Source organism: Apodemus sylvaticus, chromosome 7 (genome assembly GCF_947179515.1).
Source record: "Apodemus sylvaticus chromosome 7, mApoSyl1.1, whole genome shotgun sequence".
Lineage (NCBI taxonomy): Eukaryota > Metazoa > Chordata > Mammalia > Rodentia > Muridae > Apodemus > Apodemus sylvaticus.
Window position 1 is genome coordinate 117122686 of NC_067478.1, and position 22786 is coordinate 117145471.

Sequence of the window (22786 nt, forward strand, 5' to 3'; positions counted from 1 at the left end):
TAGAAACTTAGGAATATTTGGATCCCAGTTTTTTTTATTGCCATTTTTTTAGCATATTCTTGCTTCATTAAAGCCTAAAGTCAGTATCTTTATACCTGTTGACTGAGGTACACAGTGTCTTTAATAGTTATTTGCTAATAGCAGAATGATGATTCATGTAAATAGGTTGCCTGCTGTATCAAAGAGCACAGCCCACAGAAGCCAGAAGGACCTGCATCTGAAGTGAAGGTCCTGAAGTATCTAAGTTGACAGTGGACACAGGGAACTGAATCCATGAATCCAGTGTTCTTAAAGGAGCTATCTCTCCAGCCCCAATATAGACTGTTTATTATCTAAAATAATTCTTTGACTAATGAAACTTTGTTAGGACACTTTACTCCTACTTTAAACTATTATACCAAGGTTAATGTTTTAGTTTTATAAAATATGTAAGATCTTAACACTGGGAGACAATATTCTTATTATAGAAAACTCCTCCACTATTTTTTATAATTTCACCAATACAAAGTTACTGTGCTCTTAAAGTTAATGGAATTAACTCCATAAACTCCAGAGTTTGAGAAATAAAAACCTTCAAGTTTCATTTTGATCTAAGTTTATCTGTGTCATCTACAATTAATAAAAATAAAGCATAACACTTAATCATTATATGTGTAAAACTCTATTTAATAATCAAACTACTACATTAACTTAACATTTAACATTCATTCAGCTATTCTAAAATACAGTCTATAATTTTCCTGTAGTATATTAATTTTCTTGTCTTGACCAAAACACATGACAGAAACAAGTCAAGGGAGGTAAGGTTTATTTTGGCTCACGGTTTCAGAGGATACAATCTATAATGGCTGAGGAGGCAACAGTGGGAATATGGGACAGAGGTGGTTCATGTGTCCTGACTGGATCAGACCAGCAGAGTGTGTAACCCTCAAAGGCTCACCCCTCAATATCCTAAAGGTTTCACAGCCTTCAAAATAAAGCCTTAAGTTGGAAGACCAACAGCTCAAAACAAGCCTCTGTACATTTCAGATTCAAGTCCCAACACATATCTTAATAAATTTCAACAAAGCTACACATTCACAATTTAACAGATACAGTTTTTCATCAGGGAGACAGATATAATCCATAAGAGTGTTTAGACTATCAATCAGATACAATTTAGTCAAAACACCATAAAGAGTCCTTTAAATAATCAGGAAAGAGATTTTAACATTATTGCTTACTCTTATTATAATTTTAACCAAATTGATAATTCTACAGTCTTAAGTTTATTTCCTATAGACTTAAATTATACTGCTTGCCAGGTAATGCAAGTATTGATGCAACTTTCTGAAATTAATTTAACTGCAAATGAATTATAAATTTAGCCAGTACACACAGATGGTTTGGCTCCACTGCTTCAGAATTAGTACTACATAAAGCAACCACTGCATAGGGAGAAACAAAGAAAAGTCTTTTTCTTAAAGATTTTTAAGAATTATAATAAGAAAAGTTCATGGAGAGGCCAATTAAATTTTTATATACCACTTTCTTTTCCCATTTAAGGGGAAAAGGAGTTAGGAGGATTGAAAAAAAATTCTCTTTCATTTCCTGCTTATAACAATTTATATTAAAAAACACTGCAATTATATTTATGGGTTCTTTCCCTCCCTTCAAGTGTAAGGGGAACAACTATAGTTCTAGTGAGAAGACTTGAATAATCATAGTATTCAACTCAAAAGGAAGATAGAGGCACGAAAATTTAACAGACTTTGGCTTTGAAGAACCTCATGATAACCCCCAAATGGCAGATTAAAAACAACAAAAAGAATACAGCAGCAAGCAACTATTTCACCACACACATTAAGTAGAAATTCTTTCTCTCTTCTAATCAATCAACTACATCTTTCTGTTTCTCCTGCTTTTTGGTTGTAGGTAGTTCGAGACTTGCCCACTGCATAGGTTCCGCCTTTCTCATAGTGATCTCAATCTTTGTTGCAGTCATAGTTACATAACTTCGTTTAACATCAATCACCTACAACAAACACATCAAGAGCAAGAGTTAACCTGGTGCTTTTATTGGTCTCAGAAAAACACATCTTGTTTATTCTAATATCAAAATCAAACTTCTGGGGCCATTTTAATGCAATTTAAGTATTTTTATAGGACATGTTAAGGTTATACTCATGAACTTTACATAAGCATCCTAAAAATGTTTTTAAGCATCAGGAAAAATTGATGGATTCACAATACTTACACCCCACAGTTTCACATTTTGATGAAATTCTTTCTCTCCTTCAAATACAATGTGTACATTTAACTGAAATAGATAAGTTATTGTCATTATTTTTGTGCTAGGTATTGAAAACACCACCTTAATATATACTAACCATGCAGTGAAACACTGAACCACACCAAGTCTAGTAATTGATTAAATTCATACTAAGGTTTGTGAGACTAAATACTAATTATAAAGACAATACTGACATTATTCAAGCCACAAGAAAATGTCAATATTCAGCCCTACCATTTTATTTAAGAAAATGATTAATAAGAAAAATTAGCTATAAGTTTTATATTGAGAAACAAATATTTTGTGCCTCTTCTAAGCTACTATATTTCTAGATAACTTTAGAATAGTCTATTACACTGTGAATTTCACATAAAATATTGTTTCTATGAAAATCATTTATGATTTTCTGATCAGAAATAAGAACTTTTAAGAAAATGTTTACATATAAACAATTTATTTAAGTTAATTTCTATTGAGTTACTTAATATACTTACCAATGTACTATTTGCTTCTACTTGACTGAGTTCTGGCAGTGAATTTTTAGCATACACTGAGATGGTAACTTCACCCCCAGTCTGATGCCAGTCGTGTCTACATGGAACAACTTTTTTCCCCTGTAAGAAAAACTTTGTAATCTTAAAAGCCACTACATAATCACTGTTTTCTAAAAAGCTGCCTCAGTTAATAGAGGAAAAATTATTATGAACAACTAAGTACTTCATATATTCAGGGCTACAACTTCCAAAGATCCTAATGAGAGGCTTAAATAAATTATGATACAAAATATCTTAACAGTTTATGATGTGAGTGTCCCTTCCCCCTCCAGCATTGAGCTGGGCTTTTCAGCATCTGTGCTCAGCCAGTGACATTCCTGGCTGCCAGTCTCTGCTCTCAGCCTGGGATATTCCTAGCCTTTGTTCTTTAGAAAACAATACAGGCAGCTGCTCACGCCTGGAAGCCGTGCCCAAGTATTCCGGATCTGTTAGACTTGAAGTATGCTGATCTTAGCAAGCGACCTGCTGAGACTGGAGCCAGCGAGTTCTCGGACCTTTCCTTGAAGTCCAGGAAGAGGGGTTCTTCCTAAGCTATATATTGACTGATATTTATTGAAGTTTTGGTCATGATCTGCAAAAGTTGTCCTGACTCAGTTCTCTTTCATCGCCTCCCATATATCCCCAGGATTCTCTTTCAGGCCTCCGGTTCACCTGTCGCTGCAGGCAGCAACATGTGAGTACCCGCATTTCTCCAATTTGGTCTTCCTTCTTTAAGATTACATTGTTATTGTCCATTTAGGAGATAATATTACAAGCTTCACTAAACTTTTATTCCATTTCAATATTCTATAATCCACTAAGTACTGTCATAGACTCATTCTTTGAAGACAGAAATGAGAAAGGCACTTGTATGGTAAGCGATAACATATGAACTTGAAAACATGAGAAGTTTAGGTTTACTTTACATAAGTGAATGTTTTGGGGATGTTATGCCTGGAAATATGGTTCTGCTTGAACCATACATGCTTTCCAAACATGAAGCCTGAGTTTGGAACACCAGCACCCACTTAAAGATGTTCATATGTGCTGGCATGGATCTGTGACCCCAATGCTGGAGGACAGAGCACAAGATCTCACAACTGAACTGATGAGCTCTAGGCTCAGGGAAACAGCATGTTTCATGAAAAAGGTGGCCAAGCTTGGAACCTTCACGTGCGAACACACACAAAGACAAATTGTTAGCTAATAAGAATTCTTAAGATTATTAAATTATCTTGTCCTTTCATATTAACATGCGGATAATGCCACAACTTACAGAAATCATCTTTTGACTGCTGTTATAAAAGGGAGCTTTATTTTCCATTGCTACACTATGGTATCAGTCGAATTTCAAAAACAAATGAACAAATGATGATGTGTTCTAAGTAAACTGATCTAAGAAAGAACAAATTAGCCACAAAATTCAGGGAACTCTGAAACACTTATGTTAAAAGAGAAAAAGAAAATCAAAAAAGGTACATTTCACCAGGGATTATACTCTGAAAATTTTTAAACAAAAAGTGAAGCATAATTTATTTTTTAAAGTTTAAATAGTTAAGGTTTGACAACATCAAAAAATGTATAAGCATATCTCACTTTCTGCTAGTAAAATTTATGGTCAGTGAACTATGACTCAAAAGCAAGAACAATGAGATACCCAAACACTGAACATCCTTGAGTTAAAGATGAAAAAGTCTAGTTTTATGAACTAGAAAAGATCATAAAATGTTAATAACAGCATAGCACAAAAGATTTGTTTATATTAATCATGCTATTAAAATAATAAGATCTAGCATATAAACCCTTATTTAGCAACAAAGCAGTTTTCTTGTTTTTAACTTAAAAGGACTGAAAGGAATTATATTCATAGGCCTAAGACTTTTGGCCACTAGATAGAGAGAGATGGGTGAATGATTTTGTGGGAAAAAAAAATTAGATTTAAATATTGGTTTAGTAACACTAAATCAATAGGAAGTGGTTTTATAAAACAATTTTAATAATTGGAAAAGGTTGTGAAACTAATTTTCTTTTAAAATAATGTTTTTTTTTTTAGATTTATTTTATGTGGATGAGTACTTTCCTGCATGTGGTCTGTGTACCACATATATGCATGGTGCATAAGGAGGAGGTGAACCTTGCGGATGCTGGGAACTAAACCCTGATCCTTTGCAAGAACAAGTGCACTTAACCCCTGAGCAAACTCTCCAGCTCTCGTGAAACTAGTTTTTGTAAGACAAAGATCTTTCAACTTTGGCACACTGAGGATATTTATGAAAACTTATATACCTGTATCATATATATAAGAAATATTTTGTCAATAGGTATCGCTGAGATATTGAGATTAACTACTTTATACGCATGTCAATGCTTTACCCTGTAAGAGAGCTATTTTTTAAATGTAAATACAAAGTAATCTCAGATTTCTGTAAAATGACTTAGGTGAATACAGATGAACATGTGACTTTGAAAAGGCTACTTACTGCATCTTTTTTAGTCCACACATGTTTCCCTTTTGTACAGCCTTCTTGAGCTAAGAATGTATTAAAATCTGAAGTTTTTCTTCTACAACAGCTCCAATATTTCATCCTTTAAATTAGACAATGAATTAAAGCCAGTATTATCATTATAACATATGTAATTAAATAAAAACTCCAACTTTAAATATCTTGCAAGTACTTAACTGCTAAAATACATACATACATACATACATACATAATCAAGGAAACTCATTTTAAAAAATAGGGTGTTATTTATTGTATTAACTCAGCTTTTGAGTAAATATACAAAACTTTCACAATTCCAGGTCTAGTTTCTCATGGAGAATGTACACCTAGTTTTCTCATGAAGCTACCAAAATATGGTATGACCAAAGATACTAATATTCACATTTCAAAAACACAGTAAAGAACTCGGAACAAAGTAGAAACTAATGTTTTCATACATAATGGCTAACTTTGGCTTCTTTGTAAAGAAGATAAAACCATGACTAACATAAGAAACAACCCTGCACAGGGAAATGGAAAATTATTGATCTCTAGGTTAAAAATCCTGAAGCACATGGATACAGTTGAAAAGTCTAATTTAGTAAAGTTTCCATATATTTATTGTATATAATGATGCTATAACATAGAAACAAACTGTTAATTGAGAGTTATGGAAAAGCATGGCCTTTCCTGGGTACTGGTACTTTCACTTCTCCATGGCTAAAAAAACTAATGTACTAAAACTGAGTATCAGTCCTTTACACATGCCTGTAAGCTGTTCCACAGGGGGCTAAGGCCTAAGGATCCTGAGGTAGAGGCTGTCCACGTAACCCATAGGACCCTGCCTCAGATTAAAAATAAACAAAACAAACAAGTCCAAATAAGATCACACTGCAGAATTATAATGACTACTTAAAAACTGTAACCCTATTTTTCTCTTGTGTTTAAGAAGGCAACTGCACCTGCCCACTTTCTCAGGTTATTAAGGATTGAATGGTATTAATGTAGGTAAAATTTTTACTATAACTACATGGCAATGTTTAAAGATATAAAGATTTAATTAATGTTTTGACTCAGTACTATAAATATCTTAATTAGGTATACGTAAGTTACCCCTCATGGAAAATGGGTACTCCAGAATGATATACACAGACTTCTTCTAGACTCTGTAGACCCTGGTATGTCTATAAAACAAAGACACAGAGGAAAAACATTAGCTGTTTATCTCACACTTGCACCTTGTAATACCTATCTGAAATACTGGTTACACATAAGACCTTCATATAATACTTAAATAACAGCAGCTACAAGAACACTGTAAGTTCATCAAGGAATGGAAAATGACCCTATTTTGAACATGGTTAAACTCTAGATCTCTGTAAAGAAAGCAGACAAAAAGGTAGGCAACTTACTATATAAGATGGTTTTAGCCTTTTAGGCATGAAGTTACAATGATTTATATTCAAGTAGTGGAATTCACAGAAACATGTTGGAATCAAGGGACTTGTACTCTCACCAGAAACATGATTTATATGTACAGCATATTCACTATGTGTGGACATTACAAATTAATATGGGAAGTCTAATAATCATTTCTGAAGTTTCAGTAGAATACTGATTTCTTATCCCTACAAATGGTAAAATGAGCTGCAGACCTATATATACATCCATGGTTTGTCTGGAAGATCCGGGCCCCACTGCTGCTGTACGTGAAGGCTCTACAGGTGAATTCACAAAAAGTCATGTTAATAAAACATGGATGCAGCTTGCAGTATATTCTCTATTTTTGTATTAATAGTAACTAAAGAATAGAAGACCAAAATTTTCAATTTCATTTTTTGTTAAGTACAAAGTGCTAGGAGTTTATCTCCTTAAGTATATATGTTAGAATCTTCACTTACTACTGCCACCTAAAAATGTCTCTTCTCTCATCTTAATCAATGGCACTAAATGTTCTCAGTCTTCCACGTCTGTTAAGTTTGTCCCCTCTACCTCTAAAGTTATCACAAAATCTTGTCAAATTTAACACAAACATGTATCAGTTTAACCTCACTCAAGAACTAGCAGATGCACTGTTCCCATTTCCCACTTAATTTCTCGTCTCTCCTGGATACACTTTTCTAATTACTACCATTCTTCTTGAATTCCTTTGATTAAAAACATAATCATATTCAGTTATAGGTGTTTCACACATTTCTCTCTGTATGAGAAAATGACTATAGCTCAGAAATATTTCTTAAATAAGCAGAGTAACAAAAAAAACCAGACAAGCTTCATTGCATGAAAATTAAAAGTCTCTGTTTATCAATGGCATGCATCTACAGGTCAGTGCGAGTCATACAAAATATCTGACAAAGGACTTGTAGCTTTAAGATATTAAGATTTTCTAACAGATTATTACAAAAAAGCTAACAAAAGAGTAGATGAAAGATTACATACATTTAACCTGAGAAGAAAGAACTAGTCAGAGTAAGAAAAGGTCTCAACCTTAACACCAGTGAAGAAAGTAAGGAAGTAAGGAAGAACACTGTACACTCTACCAGCACTGCTGGAGAATGACACTGACAAGATTGCCAGTGTGCAGACAACAGGATAGAACAAGCTTATGCCTCCAAATCAGCTAAAATTGAACACACATAAAGTTCCATTTCTAGTCACTAAAGTTAGACAGTGAAATATTTAGTGACATTATTAAAAAAATAGGAAGGAAAAATCAATTATTAATTGCAGTATACTTTAGGACTAACACCTTCCAAGGCCCCAAATGGGCCAGACCATGGCTGCATTACATAAAACAAAGAAATTAAGAAAGATGACAAGTTTTATTATTCCTTTTATTCCTATATTTCCTTGGCATCAGTAACAGCAAAAAGTAATTGCTGATAGAAATCTTTGGAAGAAAAATGTCAAATTGTAGTTAAGTTGTCCTTTTCAATATTGCCATGTTCATTTTGAAAGCCCTTAAGTTTTGATTTATCCCCCAACCCCACTCCAAGGAATCTCAAACCAGGAGAAGAGAAGGCTGAAATCCAGTACCAAGTCAAATGGAAAGGCCAAACCACAGAGCTTATGATAGGTGGGACCATACCCTTACCGGAACAGTGCTTCATTATACATATTTCTAGCCCTCTACTTAAGCCTTAATCTCACTCAGCCAAAGTGGACTTTGGGTGGGTGTTGCTGGATCTTTGTCCCTCTTCCCAATGTGATCACATGAATAAAAGCTTTTTATGCTTTTTACTATTAATTTATGTTTTAACTAAATTACCAAAGATGGCTGGCTGAACTTGGCTTCTTGGAACATAGGCCATGACTTTAAGTCCATCAATTATGATGGTTCTTGAATACTCAACTATTCAAATTATATCATTAATTGTATACATATCAGCTATATGCCAGTCACATAGCTAAGCATTCAAAATATAACAAAAAGCAAACAAAACCGTATTATAATCCTCACCATGAAATGGAGGTAGTTGGGAACAGAATGAGTCAGTAAAGTGTCATAGAAGAAAAAGCGTGAAAGGGTAGACAGAGCAGACAGCAGAAGGTCTCATGATGTTTAGCCACACTTGACATTTAGTCATTTCTCAGCAAGCTACTCTCTGGAATAACACTACCTGGCTTTCTATAATAGGGTTGAAGCTGGTTTTCCTTCTGACTCTACTTATGACAGAGCTCTCTCCCTGAATTGGGTATGGTGGTATACAACTGTAATCTTGCCACTCAGCTGAGGAAAATGACTGGAGTTTGAGGTCAGGCTGGGATAGTGAGACTTGCTTCAACCAACAAAACAAAATACCTCCCTGAAGCAGATAACAGCTTATAATCAATTTGAAGTAGCCCAGACCCTTGTTCTGGGTTAGGCCTTTCAGCACCTTGTCTACTTCTTCCCCTATTCCTTTCAGATTATTTCCTAAGCCCCATGACCTTGCCATCTGCTGAATAGCATCTCTCTAAAGCCTCTTTAACTGTATGGTTCCCTCTGTAGATAGCTATTCCCAGGGTTATCACTATCCCCTACCCCTCACCCCTCAATTTTTACCTAAGGCCACTGACAAATTTTACATAATAGCCCCCAACTGGAACCACTGTAGTTGCTAGGTCTATTGTATTTATTTCAGGTGTGTCTGAATTAATTATTCAATGGCCTATTTTTATCCTCCTGTCCACATTAGAAAATGCTCTACAGGATGAGATTTTTGTTTAATTTGACACTATTATCTTCAGCCCAAAACTTGTTGTCTAGCACATAACAAGCGTTTACTAAATGTTAATCAAATTAGATTTATTCCCATCATTCAATCAGATGTTTCTCTTAGAAGTCTTATTGTATTTATAGTTCTAGTTACAACAAAGTGCCAAATATGTAAGTAGCACTCAACTACTTGCTAACTTTAGAGTGAACTGCAGTCCTCTGCTTTACTATTAAAATTTTACTGCATAAATCCAAAGTTTTATAATATATACCTTTGAACACCCTCCATTTTTACAAGAAGTCCCGATCTTAATTTCATCACTGTCTTCTTCTGCAATGAAGAAAAAAGGAAGTTAACATGAGGTTTCATAGCTATGTTCTTTTTTAAACAAAAGGAATAAAGTCACAATATTAAAATAGTACTTCCACTGTTGTATTGTTCTGAAAAATTATACTTTATTTTAAAGCAAGTCCAATTCAAGGAAAACAATGAGATAAAACAAATGTGCATCCTAGCACCTGAAAGACTGAGGTAGATGATTATGAGTTCTAAGTCATCCTAGACCAGATAAGCAATGTCCAGAACTGGTGGAGCTACTGACAATGTCTTGTCTCAAAAAATAAAATAATAATAATAATAAAAAGCCTTATGCCTACTTTTTAGTCTAGATTGTAGTGGGATCATCTAATCTTATAAAATCTTATATCCTCTTGTGAACAGAAGTCATAGATGATATTTTTGTCCCTTGATATTAGGTAGAAATCAAAGGGATAATAAAAACATTATATATAATGTGCAAAGAAACAGTTATTGAAGAGATTTAACTGATAAAATAATTAAGAGATGTTAAGATTGCACAAAGACATAATCAATGAACCAAATGCTACTTATGTTGTATTATTAGCATTTGGGAAGGAAGGAAGTTCTCTGCTACAATATGCTACATTGTCACAACAGTGCACTGTAGCGATCTCTTTTGTCAGAAAATTACTAAATTATGTCTATTACTTAGACAGAAAATTATTGAAAACAAATAAACAAAAAACAATGTCTTACCTTTTTTATCTTCTTCATTCACAGATGACAGTTTAAGTTTATCAAGTGCTTGTTTTAGGGAAGCAGATATTTTTAATTCCAAGTTTGTCATCGGCTCATCTGGGCTACAGAATTTTGAAGTGTTACTATCATCAATAGACCACCATACTTCTTTGTACTTAAAATTGATAACCTTTTTTTTTTTAAATATTTTTATTTTCTATATTCTTTGTTTACATTCCAAATGATTTCCCCTTTCCCAGATCCCCACTCCCCATATGTCCCATAAACCTTCTTCTCTCCACCCATTCTCCAATCACCTCCCTCCTTTTTCTCTGTCCTTATACTCCCTTCCAATGCTAGATCAATCCTTTCCAGGATCAGGACCCTCTCCATACTTCTTCATGGGCATCATTTGTTATGCAATTTGTGCCTTGGGTATTCAGGGCTTCTGGGCTAATTAATATCCACTTATCAGAGATTGCATTCCATGTGTATTCTTTTGTGACTGGGTTACCTCACTTAGGATATTTTCCAGATCAAACCATTTGCCTAAAAATTTTGTGAATTCATTGTTTCTAATTGCTGAGTAGTATTCCATTGTGTAAATATACCGCATTTTCTGTATCCATTCCTCCTTTGAGGGGCATCTGGGTTCTTTCCAGCTTCTGGCTATTATAAATAAGGCTGCTATGAACATAATGGAGCATGTGTCTTTATTGCATGCCGGGAAATCCTTTGGGTATATGCCCAGGAGAGGTATAGCGGGGTCCTCCGGAAGTGTCGTGTCCGGTTTTCTGAGGAACCGCCAGACTGATTTCCAAAGTGGTTGTACCATCTTACAGCCCCACCAGCAGTGGAGGAGTGTTCCTCTTTCTCCACATCCTCACTAACACCTGCTGTCTCCTGAGTTTTTGACCTTAGCAATTCTGACTGGTGTAAGGTGAAATCTCAGGGTTGTTTTGATTTGCATTTCCCTAATGACTAATGATGTTGAGCACTTCTTAAGGTGCCTCTCGGCCATCCGAATAAAATTGATAACCTTAAAAATCTCCCATATGAGATGTTAATTATCTGAGCATTAAATTATTTCTAATTAAAAGTATATCATAACTGCCATAACATTCTAATTTTCACTAAAATGTTACATCTAGTAAGAAATTAAGTTTCACATATTCATGCCACTGCTAGCATAAAGAACACACTACAAAGGAGACTATAAGAAGGGAAGAAGACTAGGGATTCAAGCTTGTAAAGATGAGTAATCTCTATGTAAAGGACCGTAGAACAAGCAAAACTCTCAAGCACTAAGTGAAAACAAACTCATCTGTACTAGCTGAGTCAATTTACTTATGTGGAGAGTATAGACTTCTCAATTTAGATAAAATTTTATGACCGTGTAAAACCACCACCATCTTCTAGTACTTCTTAATGATTAAGTTATATATATATATATAACACACACACATAGACACACATATAACTTAAGCCTATTCAATAAACAAATATTAACGTTATTAATAAATGTAGCCATAAAAGGTCATATGTTCTTCACTCTGCATCTACAATAACTTGTAAAACATTAATGTAGTACACTAGAATCTGTAACTCATGTATCAGATTTAAAATAAAACATTTTAAGTGCTGGAGAGCTAATTCAGTGGTTTAGAGGAGTGCTCTTCTAGAGGATTGGGGTTTGATTCTCAGTACCCATATGGTAGCTCAAAAACTACTTATTCTGGTTCCAGGGGAAACAGTTGCTCTCCATTGAGCACCAGGGATGCAAGTAGTCAGACACACATGCACACAAAACATGCTCTTACAGATAAAACAAAATAAAAAATTAAAATATATTTACTTTTTCCCATAGCCTTTTATGTAAAGCTTATATATCTGTGTAGTCCATCATTTAAAGAAATGGTAACATCTCATATCATTAAATTCTAGAAGACTGTATTGAGAAGTAACAGATTAAGGATGAACTGTCCTGTAACAAAACTGTCCTTTTCCGGTATTCATTTAACTGTGTTAGTATATGATAGGCTTAAGACTGAATTAATACTGTAGATAGAATAAGAGCATTTTGACCTTTAATTACAGTCTATATCTCAAAATATTAATGAGCAAATGAACTTCAAAAGTCAGGATTTTTATTTTGGGACTATATTATGTGATAATCTATACATTTATAAAAGCATAATAAAAGAAAGAGTTGGAAACACTATAAATTTATAATGTGAATACAAGCTTCAATTGGTTTTGATGATTTTTCAGGCTTGCATTTAAAAACAAAAATCACCCGAGGAACAAATCTGGAACCTAAATTCTGCACTTATATTCTACAGTCACTAAGTGCAGATTGAAGACCTTGCCTTACACGAGTAAACCCATTAATATAGTGCTTCTCACCTTGGGTCATGCCTTCTTTGGGGTGGGGGTCAAACAACTCTTTCAAAGGAGTTGCCTAATACCATCCGAAAACAGACATTTTCATTATGATTTATAACAGCAACAAAATTGCAGTTATGAAGTAGCAATGGAACAATTTTATGGTTGTGTGTGTGGGAACCCTGTAACCTGAGGAACTGTATTAAAGAGTCACAGCATTAGGAACCACTGCATTAATGCATTTTAAAATATAGTCTGGTTTGAACAGGAGGTGATTAGATTGGAAAAATCCAGTTCTACTTCAAGGTGAGCAAAAGCAATTTTTAAAGTATTTTGACAGAGTATCCTAACTCAAATAACTGAAAACTCCCTAAGTACTAATCTAAGAGGACAATTTTTATCAAATCTCACCATGGTACCATAAGAATGATACACCAGAAAACAAAGATATACAGCCCTCCAACTGTGTGAGCATACCCTCAAAAATTAAAGGGTTACTACCAGAGGAAAAAACAGAGTGGACACTGCAAAATGTCTTTATACAAAATGCTAAAAGAAAATACCACCAGCAAATTCCAGTATGACACCGCCACAAACATAAGTAGCTGTATAGAGTATACCTTGGCCTTTTTATTGCTTCTACCGGTTTAGGGGCTTGAATAATGTGCTCCTGAAATTTGGGTTTTAATTCAGATAATTCCTTCTTCTCAGTAGTTTTGACTTCAGGCTTGACTGGCTCAGGTGGCTTCTCACTATTATGCCGACCTTTTGTACATCCCTGTTAGTAAAAGATACAAACAGTTATGGTTTGACCTACTTTATGCATGTATGTTTGTTTTTTGGGTGTTTTAAAGGCCTTTTCTAATTATTTATATATGTCAAAGCTCTTTATTCAAAAAGGTCTCAGCCCGTCTATCAGTTGCTAGAGTGCTTGTCTAGTATGTGCAAAGCCCTGGGTTTGACTGCCAACTCTACTAAGCCTGGGACGGTGCCACCCCTAATTTTAGCACTTGTATTTGAAGGCAGGAAGATCAGGAGTTCAAGGTCATCCCTGGCTGTACTTGGGTTGCATAAGTCCCTGCTTGACAAAACATAAACAAAAAGAATCTGAGCTTCCCTTTCCTATTAAGCTGAAATATGGCCTTAACCCAAGTAATTGATTTCTCTCATCTACAACACTGAAATGATGATTGCTCTTCCTTGATGCCATATAAAACAATGGACTGTCTCACTGATGTTTCGATGAAATTTATTGCCTCTGAGATGGTTTTTATTTGTTTTATTTATTTATATACTTTATTTCCCAATTATCAGCCTCCCCTCTCCTCTCATACACCCCCTCACCCAGATCTTTCCCCAGTCCTCCTCCTCATTCTCTCACATGACACCCTGTCCCTCTCCAGCACATCAAGCCCCTGCAGTATTGGAAGTATCTGCTCCCAGTCATTGCCTGCCTCCAAATTCCTTCCTGATGTTCTCAAAATCAAGGACATAAAATGACAAATGAATAGTTTACCTAAAAAAATCCTAATTCTCCAAGGTAAACAAAGATTTTAGAGGTTATGGAGGAGATGTGGTTCCGTTATAAAGTATGGTACAGCCTGATATTTGAGTCAATGGATATCAGTTATCTGACTGCACAATCTGGAGCCTCCAGGAACATGTACTTTCAGGAAAACAATACAGAGGAATAAACTAGTACTTACTACAATGCTTAAGAAGTCAGAAAAATCAGTTGTCCTTCTTTTACAGCAAGACCAACCCTATAAAACAAGGAAAAACAACAAGCTAAAAACATCTTAACACTGTGTTGCACTTATTTCCTTGAATCCTGAAATTACATACGCACCAGTTCAGCTTTTGTATGCTGTTTCCTAATCACCCATAACGATTTTTAAAAAAATAATTACTTCCTTAAAATAGAAAATCAGAAGGTGCTTTTAAGAATAGTATTTGAGTTTTTGAAAAATCATCTATTGGATGAGAGCTCTCGCCAGTGTACACAAGACTCCATGTTCAATTCCCACCACCCTCTCTCTAATTCATGTATTTAAAGGATCTGAGGAGTAAAGGATCTGAGGAGTACTTGGGGGGGGGGGGAGTCCACTAAGTAACAATCATAGTACTTTAGTTTCTAAAGTAAACTAACCTTATAGTCAGAAGCAGAACAGACAGAAGCAACTGAGGTATGTGCGGTTTTAACAAACTATCAAGGGCCTCCCGGATATTAATAGCAAGGAGGCACAAAATTAGAGGAGAGACTGATAATGTCCTCTGCCTATCAGCTTAAATGTAAGCCAGCACAGAACACTTAATGAATTCTCAGCAGGGCAGCTTTAGTCAATCCAGAGCTTGACAGGCACATAGTAATATATAATTTTAGTGCTTTCCCATCCTCAGTTGCTGGTAGTAAGATAAATCCTTAACGGACTTGAACATTAAACCAATGAAAATAGAGTAAGGCTAGATAATTCCTTCTTGATTAGCCAGAAAAGTGACTGCTTTGGTTTTTAGAAGCCTTATCATCTTGATTCTTTTTTAACTCTCAACAAAGCCACGAGGAACAAAAACTAGAGGCCGCTTGGTCTGAAGCTCTCACCCTGTGTGGTTTGCCTTACCTTCACCAGTAAGATTTACTATTGTTTCTTTCACTGTTTTCTGGTCTCATTAAGAGCTTGACTGGCCTACATCTTTTCTGAGTCTGCTGCTATGCCCCTGAAGAGGTCTCATAATTATTTCACTCACACACACACACACACACACACAAAACCAAAAAAACCAAACAGACAGTTTACATAGTTTACCAGTTATTTTTAGTTCCAAAGTAGTAGAGAGAAAAGAAATACAAATACAATATTCTTGTGTCCCTAAAATAATATTAAATTCACATGGGTAGTTTCTTACAGCATAGAAATTTTGGTACTGATTTTTGTTTTTTAAACAGTATATACTCTTTTAGGGTTCTCTCCGGTTTTTAAAACTGAATATCCTGTAATTTTTCTTTTCTTGAGAGCCTTGGATTGAGATGTACATAAACCAATTACCAATCTTACAGAGTTTAAAGAGCGCTGATATTATCTATGGTCTTCAAAAAATGTACTGTTAAGAGTTTTACTGACTTTTACATGCATACATATATACATACATACATAAAACTATGTCAGATACTTAGCATTTAACCGATACATGAAAAAAAAATCTAAACAACTGTGCAATCTTCTAAGTTCATGTTACCTGCTCAGTTCTCCAAGGAAACAATGTTTCATGGGCTTTCTTCTGGCTCTAGCTTTGCTCTTTCTAGCCTCTAACAGTCTTTAACGTGTTGAAAATGAGTATGGAGGTGTACTTCTCTTTCTTAGAAAAGAATTATTTCTGACTACTGTTCATTACCTTTCTTACAGTACTTTTATTTTGTATTTCTCCCTTCTAGCATTTCTGATTTCCTTTCCATAGGGATGTTTGCTCCCCGTTTTTACAAGTTCATTCGCTTGTATCCTCACGTTGTCACCTACAGGCTGGTGATTTAGGACACATTTGAATGCTTGTGTTCTACAGATAATATCTAACCACTTCACTCCTAAACTGTAATATTTTTATTACCCTCATTTTTGCAGTTTTATTAGTTTTTATTTACTCAGTTCACTGTGTGTTCAGGTGTGTGTCCTCTATTTTTTTCTCCCTCACTTTTTGAGACAAGGTCTCTCACAGAACCTAGAACTTGATAATTCATCTAGATTGGCTCCCACAGAGAGGCCTAAGGGACCCACTTTTCTCTGCCCCGTGGTAAAGATATGCCTTTCACCCTGACTTTATGTAAGTTCTGGGGAATCGAATTTAAGTAGTCCTCTTGCTTGGATGGTAAGCGCTGTCACTGACAATAATTCTCTAGGTTCTTGTTGTCTGTCTGCAGTCTATATATATGTACTGCAAACCTTGGCTTTCCAAGCTGCTGGATTTCATGGCCCAGTAAATTTCAGGTAATTCAAGCATTATATGGCTTGCTAGTTTCATATTTAACCAAATGAGTAGTTAAATTTATATTTATAACAACAAAAATACTTTAATGCCATAAGGTGAATATTCAGAGAAAAAGTACTATTTATAGTAATATTAAGGAAAGACAGAAAGTAACCTGATGTTCACAAATTTATCCTGTTTGAAAATGTCTAAGTCACTGAGAACTTACAGACCTCATATTAATCGCAAAGATTTTTTTTTAAACAGGTAAGCGTGAACATTCGGTCAGAAAAACAAACAAACAAGAAAAACCATTCTACCATTTCTCTGATTCTTTAGCTTGCTAAGGAAATAAAGGAGAAAATATGGTATCATGTTTCCAGTAAACAACTCCAACTAAATGTGTATAAGTATTAAACAGCTGAAACAACCACTTCTAATACCTAGGGGAGGCCTTTCTTGTTAGTCACAGTGACAGAATAAAGACTGAGACCAATATGACTGCTTTTATTCAACTTCAGACTTAGGAAGGGAATAAATCACTAGGTAAGTGGATTGGAATATAAATAAAATAACTTTATAACTGGAATATGTCACTGTCAACTATCGTTGTCTTTAGACAATCTGCTTAAAGTACCCGAAAATGCTCATTAAGAAAGAAAAACTAACAAGCTGAGGAAGGATAAAAAAAAAAAAGGTTTCATTACATTTTTAAGTTTATTATGCAAATACTAAGAAACTGAAAAGATATCTTCTTCCTACCTTTAGGGCATCATGAAAGACAGGAACACCTGGGTGGTATGTGCAAGCATCTGTTCAAAAACAGAAAAGGAAAGTCACATAGCTGCTTATAAACAGAAGTTTATACATCGATTCTTCCCTTAGGAGTTAGGGTTTCAACCTTTTTCCAAATGTGGGCAATTACTCCTTAAAACTTTATTAATTCCTTCTATTAAAAATAGTAAGTTAAATCTCTAGGAGTGTGAAACATAGACAAAACTAATCCAGAACTGTTTAAGGATAATGTTCAGAAATACTCTTTATCAAAGGTTCTTACCCTTCCTAATGGTGTGATCCTCATGTTGTGGTGACCTCCAACTATAAAATTATTTTGGTTGCTACTTCATAACTTCAATTTTGCTCTATATTCTTTCATTTGTTTGTAATAAAATCTGTTTACTAATAAAACTTTAAATCACAGTGTTTCTGGCAGTATGATTTTTTATTCTCTAAAACTCTCACACATGTATCAAAGGTATCTCAGTAATACCCAACACTCTGACCAGCTGTGCTACCTACAACCAGCAGCTCAACCCTTTCGCCCTGAACTTCACATCCACTAGGTCCAGTCAGTGCTGCCTGACTAGCCACTTCCCTGAAGCAAAGTAACTCCTTCCCAGCAGCCAGCCACGAACTGCCAGCTTAGCTGGAGGGGCCCCGGCCCCCTTCCCACTCTGCACTGGTTTATAACTAGCTAACAGCATTGTTTCAGCACTCCTCCCCATCTTCTGGTGGGCCAAATCTTTTCATGAAAATAGCAAACTGAAGTATACTTATAAACCTATCCATACAAGTTTTCCAAGAAATTCTCTAAAGAGTTTGGGGAAAAAAACACACATACAACATTTTAGTAACTGCGGTAATATCTAATTACTAAATTAGCATTTTTTAAAGATTTTATTTATTTATTTTATATATATGACGAGTACACTGTAGCTATCTTCAGACACATCAGAAGAAGGCATCAGATCTCATTACAGATGGTTGTGAGCTGCCATGTGGTTTCTGGGATTTGAACTCAGGACCTCTGGAAAAGCAATCAGTGCTCTTACCCCCTGAGCCATCTCTCCAGGCCCTAAATTAGCATTCTTAACCAATGCCTAGATAGAAATCATAGATTTCTACAGTCTATTTCATTGGTGCTATTATTTTGTATTTCCTGTCTCTTTCCACATTACAGTATAAAAGTTTTAACTTATTTTGCTCTTATACAAAATACATTCATTACCACCAGCAATGTGGAGTGTTTTGTTTACCATAATCAGGTAGCAGACACACTCATTACCTGACCACACACTGCCATGAGGGTAGAGAAAGGCCTACCCTCACTGTCAATGTCCTAACACACTCTCCCAGCGTCCAGGTTTAATTCCCTACAATCCAACTCCTGGTGTTGCCTTGAAATCTGTCTACCCGGTTACTAGGTTACTGTTACTGTCTTAGTAACTGCTATGTATACAAAATAGTAGTTAATGCAATGGAAGAAGAGGGTATTAATTATGTACAATAGAGTTAGAATACAGAAATTCAGAATGGAAACAGGTATGCACAAAGACATGAAGTTGAGAGGGAATCATTTAAAACTGACTTTAATGTGCAGTCACTGCCTAAGTATACAATGTAAAAACACAGCCAAGTGTATGTAACTGGCATGATTGAAATGGGAAAATCACTGTTTTCAAAAGGAAATGACAATTAGACATTTCTTCTCTAGCATTTATCACATTTAACAGTTTTCCTGAAATTCATATTTAATGATGGGAAGCAACAACACATTAGTGGTTTTGAGGCCTTTTTTTTTTTTAACACAGTTTTAGCTGAAATTTTCACTTGTCACTCGTAACTGCTGTAAGTTTGTCAACTTTAGCTGCTTAACACATGCAAGTTACAATTCACATTAATTTTTTACATGCGCTTGAATTATAAAACTAAAATGCCCTATCATCTTGAAATGTCTAATTTTTATATACAGGCAAAACAAAACAACGTAAAGTGACATGAAATAAAGCATTAAGCATGGAAAGTCTACCACACCACTAAGAATAGGAGGACTGGATACAGACTGGCAGCTTCTTGCAAGTAACACATCTATCACCGGACTCCTTGAAAACCAGAACATATTGGTACCTTCAACACTAATCTTTTAATTTGTAATTTTAATGTGTAAAGTCAAATGATTTCCATTCTAAAAAGCTTTCTCTTAAGTCCAGTGATATCAACTGTCACTCAACCAATTTACTTGGCATTTATCCCTACTTTCTAAAACATTTTCCACTTTTCAAAAGTGAATAAACTTTGGTCAGCTGACTGGAGTTCCCTTGATGATATGAAGCTGCTAACAGCCCCAAAGTGATGACTATTTATTTACTTGTGGCTTTCCTAGCCTCTTGTTCCATTTCTCTCTCTCTCTCTCTCTCTCTCTCTCTCTCTCTCTCTCTCTCTCTCTCTCACACACACACACACACACACACACACACGGACAAACTTCGGACAACAAGCTGGTATCTCTCCTGAACTTTGGTCGGGAATTGAATACCCTAAAAATACGGCCCCATGCTACAAGGCATGTATTCAGTATTAGAGTATATACATGACAGTTTAACATGTGTTCATACACTGGCAACATCTTTCTCTTTAAATCCCATCCCGGTTTTATTAGGGAAGAATTTGCCAGTTTGTGTATCAAGATAACTACCTAAGGAATTGGTTTTAACCTCTTTAACAAAGCTGGACTAGGTTACAACCCTGTGGTGTTCCAGTCTGTGATGAGATACTTTAGTGTGGTTCAGTTATATAATGAATATATATATATATTCATATATATGAGTGTATATAAAGCATACTATACATATTAGATGAATCTGAGATAAGTGTTGTATACTCCTGCAATAGCCCAGTAATCTGCAGAAATATTCCACTAACTAATGAGATTCATTCACACCTCTGGTTTTACCCAGCATAGGTGCTTGCTTTCACTGTGAATTCTAAAGTGGACCACACTGGTTTTTGGAACACCGCTCGGGGCTCGTTTTATGCTGGAATAGCGTATTTTAAAGCTGCAGGCCCCAGCAAAAGTATGCCGAAGGCGTTATAGTGGAACGGATGTGTCACAGTCATTTCCGCAGGCCAGCACTATTTAAAAAGCAAGTAATTTGAAAGGGGATAATACGCTTTTCACTAGCACTCAAACGCAACAAGAAGTCTAATACAAGAACGGTCCACTGTGCACCTCTTCATACCTCTCACGCCCAGGAATCACGGCGGGGACAAAGTGTAAACCGGGTCTGCAGAGCCTAGAACTGAGGAAGTGCAGGGCATGCCCACTGAGGGCTGAGCCGCACCGGGGACACCGAAGCACCCGGCCCTGCGATCCCAGAGAGGGTGAGGGCCAGGGAGGCTCCCGGGGACCGCATGTGGGAAGCCAGGTGAAGGAGGCCAGGGGTCGGGAGAGGGAAGCCGGGAGAAAGCTGCCGGCCACGGTCCTCCTTACCGTCCGCGTTGGCCTCGGGGTCGAAACGCTGCCCACAGCCGCGATTGTAACACAGGAGCGCCATTCCGTTTCCCCGGCGAAACCCACGCCACCCGGGACTAGAAGTGAATCACCACCGCAATCACCCGCACTACTCTTCAGGCCGCAGCTAGCTTCCGGAAGCCGGCGGTACTGCTTCAGGAATTTTCCCGAACGTTCCGCTAGCGCAGGCGCAGAAGAGACCGGAAGAGGGGCCAGCGCCGGGCGGTGTACAGTAGATGTCCTTCCGGACTGCCACAGGAGAGCACTGTGGGGTGGACCCGGACAGTTATGGATGAGACACCTACGGGCGTTAGCGGAAGACTCAGAGAGCAGCGATCTCTTTGTGCTCCGCCCCCATTCTCCCCGGGCGCTTTGTGCTGCGCGGCGTGCCGAGTTCTCCGCGCAGCCGCAGTCGCTTGCCAGAGGGTGAGTGATGGGTGAGAACCGCCCCTTTTCTGGTCCCTTGGTCCAGATTTGTGCAGCCTTCGGTCCTGTGCTCCTATGCTCTTCTGGGACTGCGTCAGTTACCAAGAAATGAGGTTAAGTCGTTTTAAAAGGACAGGACTTTAGAATGAACAAAATTATGTTTTGAGCGCAATCCTAGAGTCAATCACAATTCTAAATTGAAATTTCACATTATTTATCACGGAACCTACTAGTGAATCTTTCCGTAGGTCTTGTAAAAATTTTTAGTGTGCAAAACACATCATTACATTAATAGGCAACTTGCAAGCAGTGTTGTCCTCAGCACGTACTTTCTATATGATGCTTTTGAAATAGCAAACAGTTTTGATGACGGTAAATATTTGTATTTCTCCAATGATCCCAAGTTTGTTAATGAAGATCTGCTCACAACATTTCCATCCTAATAATAAAAGAATTCTCATGTTCCTTATCCTTTTTATGCCTAGAAATATCAAACTTATGTGTTACTACAGAACAAAAAATAAAATGTATTTATTTAAGCTAATAGGATTTTCATTTTATGTCATTATGTCATTTGTAGTCATTGTTAGAAATGATGGAATATGTTGAATTCTGTCATTTTTACTTTCTCCTATAATCTCACCAATATAATTTTGCCCAAGTCAGTAATCAATTTACTGCATATTGCTCCCCTCCCCCACTTTGGAAGTGGCTAATACTGTGTAAAGGGCATAAGCCTTTTAAATGCTTCGAAGTTTTAAAAAGACTATATATTTCCAACTGATTTCTAAAAGGTGGTATCATCTTTCAGTTTAGCCATCGATAGCTACTATAATCGATATAGAAATTAATAATAAATAATAAAAATTGGATGATGCAGTCTAAAACATTTTTTATGGCCAGTTCCAACATTGCGTATCAGTGTCACAACATCATTAATGGTATTACTAGGTGAGTCTTTTAAGTAGGCTTACCATTTAGTGTCAGTTGTTCTTTTACTGATAAAAAATTTACATTCAGAAAATAATTTCTTATAGTACATAAATTGAAAAACACAAAAATATAACAAAATGAGCAATTCTACCACTCAGCAATAATTGTCAATAAATTATTTATTTTATTAATAAATTTTCATTATTCACACAATATACGTATAGATTAAAACAAAACAAAACACCAAGGGGAACCAGCATGGCTCAGTC

The 22786-nt window shown here is 36.0% G+C and overlaps 1 protein-coding gene across 1 annotated transcript; it reads right to left on the reverse strand.

Annotated features, from left to right (window-relative positions):
• Positions 1-791: 791 nt before the first annotated feature.
• On the reverse strand, positions 792-21365 carry Chordc1 (cysteine and histidine rich domain containing 1). Its single transcript, XM_052189055.1, has 11 exons — positions 21138-21365; positions 17630-17679; positions 14617-14673; positions 13531-13688; positions 10544-10647; positions 9759-9817; positions 6402-6472; positions 5286-5391; positions 2767-2886; positions 2237-2299; positions 792-2014 (listed from the first exon to the last, which is right to left on the reverse strand). Exons 1-11 carry the CDS (start codon positions 21199-21201, stop codon positions 1871-1873), a joined length of 996 nt encoding a protein of 331 aa, XP_052045015.1. The 5' UTR covers positions 21202-21365; the 3' UTR covers positions 792-1870.
• Positions 21366-22786: the final 1421 nt, after the last annotated feature.